At 38.5% G+C, this 8,598-nt stretch overlaps 1 protein-coding gene across 2 annotated transcripts in view; it reads right to left on the bottom strand.

The window, feature by feature from the left end:
• Positions 1 to 3,458: 3,458 nt before the first annotated feature.
• Positions 3,459 to 8,598, bottom strand: part of LOC111819162 (protein FAM13A-like) — a 139,013-nt gene continuing 133,873 nt past the window's right edge. For both annotated transcript variants that reach the window (XM_023725106.1, XM_023725105.1), the window contains one exon: positions 3,459 to 4,459. In XM_023725106.1, the coding sequence (XP_023580874.1) occupies positions 4,285 to 4,459 (175 nt within the window). In that variant the 3' untranslated portion in view covers positions 3,459 to 4,284. The remainder of the gene's footprint in view (positions 4,460 to 8,598) is intronic.

Here is an 8,598-nt window from a genome sequence, read left to right as displayed (position 1 = left end):
GACTAGGCAGGGAGGGCTCAAATCACATATAGCCTCATATGTTGTACCAGGATTTAGATTTTATATTCTAGGGATAGGCAAAGAGGTACTACTGGAGAGTGTGATGTGGAAATGGCATATTTATATGACAGGAAATAACTCAGGCAGCAGAACAGGGAAAATGGAGTCAAGGCACAGGCTAGAATTAAGGAAATCAGGTCGGAGCCTAATGTAAAAGTATCTGAATAATCAATCACTTCCCAAACTGGGCTGATTATTAGAATTGCCAAAGGAGCCTTTTAAAATTTAGATTTTGGAGCTCTACCATCAGACTCAGTAGGTCTGCAGTCACAAGGTGATTGTGATAATGAGCCAGGTTTGGAATTCTCATGTCTAGATGAGACACAATGACAATACCAGTGGGTTGGGGAAGAAAGGAGAGACTTAAGAGATAACTTTAAAAAAAAAAAAACAACCCGTTGCCCTCAAGTTGATTCTGACTCATAGCTACCCTATATAGAGACACTTAGGAGGTAGAATTAAAAGGTCTTGGTGACTGATGATATATCAACCTGAAATGATTGTGTAGATGGATGGGCCATTCATTAAGCTCCAGAACACAAACGGAGCATTAGATCTTCAAGAACAAGGAGATGATGCAACTGTCCATGGGGCATGCAGGTACAAGGCACTTGCAGGCAGTTAGATATATATGTATGGTTGCTAGAGTGAGTTCTGGATGTAAGAGCTAGGAAAGACAATAACAGTATTTGAGCCTGACTGAAAAAGAAAAGTCCTCAAAGGAGAATGAAGAGAAGCCAGAAAACAGGAAGAAAACCAGGACCATTCATTCAATATTCATTCAAGTATTTATCAGGGGAAGTGTGGTTTGGGGACAGATTGTGAAGTCTTAACTTTATGCTTTCAGCAAAGGGGATGGGAGCAAAATAACAAATGTTTGTTTACTTAAACCAGGGATACGTTGTAACCAAGGTTGCTTTTTAGAAACATAATTCTACCACTGGTGAGAAGGAGTTGGGAAGAGGTTATGCCTGGAGGCAGTATCTTAGTCATCTAGTGCTGCTACAAGAGAAATACCACAAGTGGGTGACTTTAACAAACAGAAATTTATTTTCTCACAGTCTAGTAGCCTAGAAGTCCAAATTCAGGGCACCAGCTCTAGGAGAAGGCTCTCTCTGTCGGCTCTGGAGGAAGGTCTTGTCTCTTCCGAGTTTCAGCTCCTGAGTGATCTTCACGTGGCTTGGCATCTCTCTTCCCCCATCTCTGCTTCCTTAATCTGCTCTTTTTATATTTTGTAAGAGACTGACTCAAGATACACCCTACACTAATCCTGTTTCATTAACATAACAAAAACAACCCATTCCCAAATGAGATTTTAACCACAGGCATAGAGGTGAGGATTTATAACACACATATTTGGGAGACACAATTCAATCCATAACCGGTGGGCAAACAGTTTGAAATTGTATGCTTATGATAAGGGCCTAATCTAAGGCAGTGGTAGTGAGGTGGACAGGAAACACTATTTCAAGAGATACGTCTAAGGCAGAATGTGAGCCCCAGTGGGAATGGTAAAGGAGGAAGAGTTAAGAATAAAACTAAAGACTCTAGCTTGGTAGACCAAGGGTCTTCGCAATGCAATCAATCAAGTTTGGAGTGGACAAAAGCAGACAATGTTTTGGAGGTGATGTTTTGGGTGCTGTAAGTCTAAGGCACTAGCACGGTTTGTTTTGGTAGTGAGGAATATGGCTCTGCTGCTCTTAGGAAGTACTGACTTTGTAAAGGATTTCATTTTACTTGGATCCTCAATCAACACTCATAGACTCAGCAGTCAAGAAATGAAACAACTTATTGCACTGGGCAAATGTGCTGCAAAAGACCTCTTTAAGGTGCTAAAAAGCAAAGATGTCACTCTGAGAATTAAGATGTGCCTGACCCAAGCCATGGTCTCTTCAATCACCTCATATGCATGTGCAAGCTAGACAATGAATAAGGAAGACCGAAGAAGAACTGAAGCATCTGAATTACGGTACTGGCGAAGAATACTGAAAATACCATGAACTGCCAGAAGAACGAACAAAACTTGGAAGAAGTACAGCCAGAATGCTCCTTAGAAGCGAGGATGGTGAGACATCGTTTCACTTACTTTGGACGTGTTATCAGGAGGGACCATTCCCTGGAGACGGACATCATTATTGGCAAAGTAGAGGGACAGCAAAAAAGAGGAAGACCCTTAATGAGATGGATTGGCACAGTGGTTGCAACAATGGGCTCAAACATAGAAATGACTGTGAGGATGGCACAGGACTAGGCAGCATTTCATTCTGTTGTACACAGGTGGCTATGAGTTGGAACCAACTCGATGGCACCTAACAACAACAACGAAATTGCTCTTCAGATAGGCTGAGGCTGGAGTTATAACTTGGAAGCCATCAACAGTACGGTAACTGAAGTAAAAGGCAGTCACCCAGGCAAAGATAATATTTAGTGAGAATAAATGAGGACCATTATTATTCTGCGGAGTGAGAATGTAGTACTCAGAATCAAATGTAATGCTGCAGATATTGCCTCACCTACTCTAGTACAGGAGGCCTGGTGGCACAGTGATTAAGAGATTGGCTGTCATATTCTTCACCCACCTAAGATATCTGGCTCCCATGATATTATGAATTTATGTGTCTTATCTTGTACACTCATGCTATGTTCTCCACCATGCTTAAACTTAGTAGCTTAAGGATTTCAAATCAGGGCACTCTAACACATATTACAACAGGTGTATTTTACTTGCACACCACAGTACTACTCGTTGCTGTGTTCCAGTGACTAGCTCTATTTCAGCAAGTTTGTCCTGCCTATGAGATTATATTTACCTATTTTCATTACGTTTTAGGTTTATCTTATTGTCTTATCAGCCCTAGTAAAAAGGTGTGAGTATTAAAAAGAAAGTCAATAGCCTTTCAATATTTTTTAAAATAGAGATTTTAAAAAGAGAGCCTTTGCAAAGGAACCAAAGGAGCGAATTTAAGGGAGATTGTTTTTCTATTTAAAAATAATTTAGTTTTTTGTAGCAAAACTGTAATAAACTTTTTTCCCTATTATTTTTTCTTGTGAATTACTGGCACATCTTCTCAGCTACCATGTTACCCCCATCCCAGGTTATACCTGTTTTTCTCAAAAGTATCTCATTTTGTCGAGCATTGTTCTCCTCTTTCCTCAAATTTCAGTTTAAAATTCATTTTATCTGGTTGGCAAGAATCCTGCTAAACGCATTCCCCTCAGTTCTCAAGAGATGTGCTCTATACCTTATAAGGAGTCTGTTGTGTTAATAGCTTAAGTCCTAGTCAAGAAAACCTACTTTTGGTCTTCTTTTGCTGTTTTTGTAGGATGCTATTTGATACCCATTACCTTTTTCAAAGTCATGGCCTCAACTGGAAGAAGAGATGAAAACACCTCTTCAATGCCCAAGTCAAGTGCTTCTGGTTTTATCATTCATCACCATATGAATCAACGAAAGTAGATTTCAGTCTGTAAATTTGATAAGTCTCAGGAAACCTCCTGAGGAACGCTCTCATATCAGCTCCATCACAATTTACCTCTCTGTAAGTGGAAAAAAAATAACTTGCCTTCCCTCTTTTTCCACATCTCGAGGATTTGATTTTGATGCTTTATCCTCTGACTCTCAGTTGCAGGTCTTTAGAGATCTACATGAATTTTCCGAATGTGTAAAGGGATATGCTATGAGTTATCAGTAAGTATATTAAAAAAACTTAAATAGTATTGTCAAAGACTCCTTTACATGTTTTTGAAATCCTCTGCTTTACTGATGATGGTTCCCAAGGACTACGTAAATGGAACTTAAAATCTGAAGTGGATATTGAAGATGTGCCAGACACAAGGGAGATAAAAAGACTCACAACAATACTGTTTTCAGGAATTTACAATTGAGTTAGTAAGCTAGCACTCCTGAATAAACCACACACACATCTCACTGCTGTAACAGCAGGCCTCCATAAAAGAGGGTGGTGAGGTCCATTAGCCAGAGCACTGAACTCACTTAAGCGCTTCTGAGATGTTTGATTGCAGCAAGGAAAGGTAAAATCACTATCATTCTGTAATCTTAGAAGAATATGTATCAGTTTAATAAACACTTGATAGAGAGAACAGATTTCATGAAAAGAATTCAACAGAGATATAATAATCAGAAGTTATACCCACCTGGACATTTTATGACAGAAAACGATTTAAAGAAAACACCTTCAATCCAGATGAGAATAATACTGAAAATTAAATACCAAAGTTACTTACTTTTACTATGATAAGCCTAGCCAGGTTTTCACACCTCTGGTTATCATTTTCTGTACACTCTACTTCAAACAGGGTATGATAATTTTCTAGTATCTTAGCCATTATCTTGTTGCAGAGGTCCTGTTCTTTCATGCCTTCAAGCCCAGGTGGCACACTAAAAAAAGAGAGAGAGAGAGCAATTACTTTGTAAAATGTAGTTGACTCAGACTTATATTTTGACATCTTCTGAACAACTAGCCTTCTTATAAGAGCATGTTCAACAAGCTCTATGGTAACATGCATGACACTGCTGGGACAATGGTGAATTCCCAAGGTCTGAATCTATAGCTTGTGCTAAACAAGAAAAGTACAGGCTGTTCAGGAAGAAAATACAGATTAACACAGTGTTATGGATTGAATTGTGTCCCCACAAAATTTGTGTTGTAAATCCTAACCTCTATGCCTGTGGTTATAATCCCATTGGAGAATGGGTTGTCTTTGTTATGTTAATTAGACATGATTAGCATAGGGTGTGTCTTAAATCAATCTCTTTTGAGATGTAAAAGAGATTAAACAACCAAGCTAGAGAAGCAGAGACAGAGGAAGAGAGATGCCAAGCCACATGAAGATCACCTAGGAGCAGAAGCTCAAAGGGACAAGAACCTTCCTCAGAGCCAACACAGAGAGAAAGCCTTCCTCTAGAGCTGGCACTCTGAATTCAGACTTCTAGCCACCTAAACTGGGAGAAAATAAGTTTATGTTTGTTCAAGTCATCTACTTGTGGTATTTCTGTTATAGCAGCACTGGATAACTAAGACACACGGGTAGAGGTATATATTAAAACTTGTATATATCAAAAACTGTTACACATAGAACAACATTTATATAAAAGTGAAAAACAACCAGTTATCATGACAGAAATACCTGGTCTTACAAATAATAGCAACACAACCTTTACTTAAGAATTTCTTAGATAACACATAAAAAAGTACCAATCCTAAAGAATAAGATGAATACTTCTGGGAAAAAATATTGCTAATTGTTGAAACTGAGTAATAGGTACATGGATGATTTATTATACTAGTCTCTCTTTTTCTGGGTGTGTTTAAAACTACCCATAATAAAACAATTTGAAAAAAGTCTTCTGAGTGCTGAAGACACCATAAATGAGGTAAAAAGACAAGTTACAGAGCAGAAGATAAACAACTTCATTAGTACATATTATTCACAAAGGATTAGTAGTTAGACTATGTAATAAACTCCAACTAATCAATAAAAAGAGAAATCAATCCTAAAGAATAACAGACAAAGGACATGAGTCAGAAAATTCACAGAAGAAAACACCTGAAAGATCAATAATCTTATGAAAAGATACTTAGCCTCATTGAGTAATCAGTGAAATCTATTAAAAAAGCAACAATGAGTTATGATTTTATACCTATCTGTATTAGTTTCCTGTGGCTGCTGTAACAAATTACCACACAAATGGTAATTTATTCTCTCATAGTTCTGGAGGCCAGAAGATTGAAATCAGTATTACTGGGCCACAATCAAGGAGCTCTGGTGGTGCAGTGGTTAAGCACTTGGCTGCTAACTGAAAGGTCAGCAGTTTGAACCTACCAGCTGTTGTGCAGGAGAAAGATGTGGCAGTCTACTTCCGTAAAGATTTACAGCTTTGGAAACCCAATGGGGCAGTTCTACTCTGTCCTATAGAGTTGCTATGAGTTGGAATCGACTTGACTGCGAAGGTGTTTTCTTTTTTTTTTGGAGGGGGGGCAAAATCAAGGTGTCAGCAGGGTGACACTCCCCCTGCAGGCTCTATGAGAGAATCTACTCTGGTGACTGATGGCCGTCCTTGACTTACGGCTGCATCACTCCAATCTTCAAGGCCAGCGTCTTCAAACCTCTCTGTTCCAACTTCATATGCCAATCTTTTCTGTGTTTGTCTAGTCTTCCTCTTATAATAATACACATGACTAAATAAAGAGCCTGCTTGGATAATCCAGGATACCTTTCTTATCTCATGACCTTTAATTTAATAATATCTGCAAAGATACTTTTTTTTCAAATAAGGTAAAATTATTACAGGGATTAGGACCAAATGCCTTTGGGGGGAATAATATTCAGTTTACTACATCATCTATGGGGTACACACCCTGAGGTGACTCTCAATGAGTTCCACGCTTGTATAATCCCTTCCTCTTTGAGGCAGGCAGAACTGCGGCTTGCTTCTGACCAATAAGACACAGCAAAGGTGAGAGGATGTCCTTCTCATGATTATGTTAACATTATATGAGATTCATTCTTAGCAGAGTGGAGTGAAAGATTCTCCTACTGGCCTTGAAGAAGTAAGCTGCCAGGTTGTAAGAGGACACATAAGAGGGCCACATGGCAGGACACTATGGGGACCTCAAGGTGACCTGTAGATGACAGCCAGTAAGAAGGTAGTGCCCTCAGGCATGCAGCTACAAGGAAATGAGTTCTGACAACAACTTGCATGAGCTTAGAACTAGTTGCTTTCCTACAATTAAGCCTTCAAATGAAAATGCAACCCAGCTGAAACTTTAATTTAAGCCTTGTATTAGGGCAGAGGACCTAGCTAAGTTGTACAGATTCCTGACCCAAGGGAACTGTTAGGTAGTAAATTTTTGTTGTTTTAAGACACTAAGCTTGTGGTTATTTTTTATGTAGTAATACAAATTCAATACAAAGTTTGGCACCAGGAAATGAGGTGCTGCTGAAACAAACACCTAAAATGTTGAGAGTGGCTCTGGAACTTGGTAGTGGGAGGAGAATGAAAGAATTTGGGTAGCATGACAGAGAAAGCCTAAAATTCCTTGAACAGACTGCAAGTAGAAATCTGGAATTTAAGGATGCTGTTGATGAGGGCTCAGAAGGAAATGAGGAGCATGTTATTGGAAATTAAAGCGAGGCAGATCCTTGTTAAGTTGGTAGAAAGCTTAGTGAAATTGTACCCTGCAGTTATGTGGAAAGCAGAACTTGAAAGCGATGAACCTGGATATTAAAGAGATTTCCAAGCAACATTTTGAAGGTGCCAGCTGGTTTCTTCTTTCCACTTATACTAAAATGTAAGAGAAGAGAGATAAATTGAGGGAAGAACTGTTCAAATGGAAACAGGACTTGATGATTCTTAAAATTCTCGGCTTCTCCAGATGACAAAAACACACCAAAATCAAGAGCATTGAGAGGAAAGCAGGATTTAGGGAAAAGGTGAAGAGTATGACTATACTTTTGCTAATATCTCAGAAAGATCAAAAGTTCAGATTATTCAATCACACAAGGGTCCCTTTCAAGAAATTAAGGGTGTGCCTCACAGATATTTTCAATCAAACCAGAGGACCTCTAGGAACTTCAAAGGTGTTGTCCCTCAGCAATCTCAGCATAAGCCAAAGTTGAAAAGTGATTATTTTGAAAAGATCTGTGGATGTGGCTTTTTACTAACGGAGTGAATCCCTGAGAAATCCACATAAGATTCACAAAGTTTTTCAAAAATTTATTTCAGCAGAAACATTACCAACTTCATCTGAAAGGGACAGAGAGGGGACAAAAAGAAAGAAGACTGTTGGACTCCCAAAATTCTACTAGCAGGAAGCAAGCTAATAAAACTACGCAGCTGCAAACATGTGCTGCGTTTCATTAAAAAGGAAGGATGGTTCAGAGGGCAGAACCAAAAACCCAGAGGGTAAAACTGAGAGCCGTGGAGACTTATTCCCAGGCAATTCAGTTGAGAAAGGATAGACTTTTCAACAAATGGTACTGAAATAATTGGATATCCATAATAATAAAAAAAAGAAAGAAAAGAAACTTCCATCTATATCTCACACTGTACACAGAAATTAACTCAAAATGGATCACAGAGTTAACCTAAAAACTAAAACCTAAACTACAAAACTTACAGGGGAAAACCTTTGTGACCTTGGGTTAGGCAAAGATTTTCTTAGATAAAACATCAAAGCAAAACATACTAAAAAAAAAAAACAAACAAAAAAATAAATTGATAACTGGACTTCATCAAAATTAAAATTTTTTGTTCTTTAAAAGATAGCATCTCATAACCCAACCTCTCATTTAAATATTTGAAAAGAGCACTAATAATTTCTCTTAAGGCCCTTCTTTCAAGACTAAAGCCTTCATTAAAAAGAAGTTTCCCTTAGGTCTTAAAAGATTTTGAGTGGGCATCTAAGATACTCTACTGGTCCCACCCCATCTAGAGCAGAGGAGAATGAAGAAAGCCAAAGACACAAGGGAAAGATTAGTCCAAAGGACTAACAGACCACAACTACCACAGCCTCC

The sequence above is a fragment of the Trichechus manatus genome, unplaced genomic scaffold (genome assembly GCF_000243295.1).
Source record: "Trichechus manatus latirostris isolate Lorelei unplaced genomic scaffold, TriManLat1.0 scaffold00286, whole genome shotgun sequence".
Classification (NCBI taxonomy): domain Eukaryota; kingdom Metazoa; phylum Chordata; class Mammalia; order Sirenia; family Trichechidae; genus Trichechus; species Trichechus manatus.
This window is presented reverse-complemented; position numbering and strand designations above follow the sequence as displayed.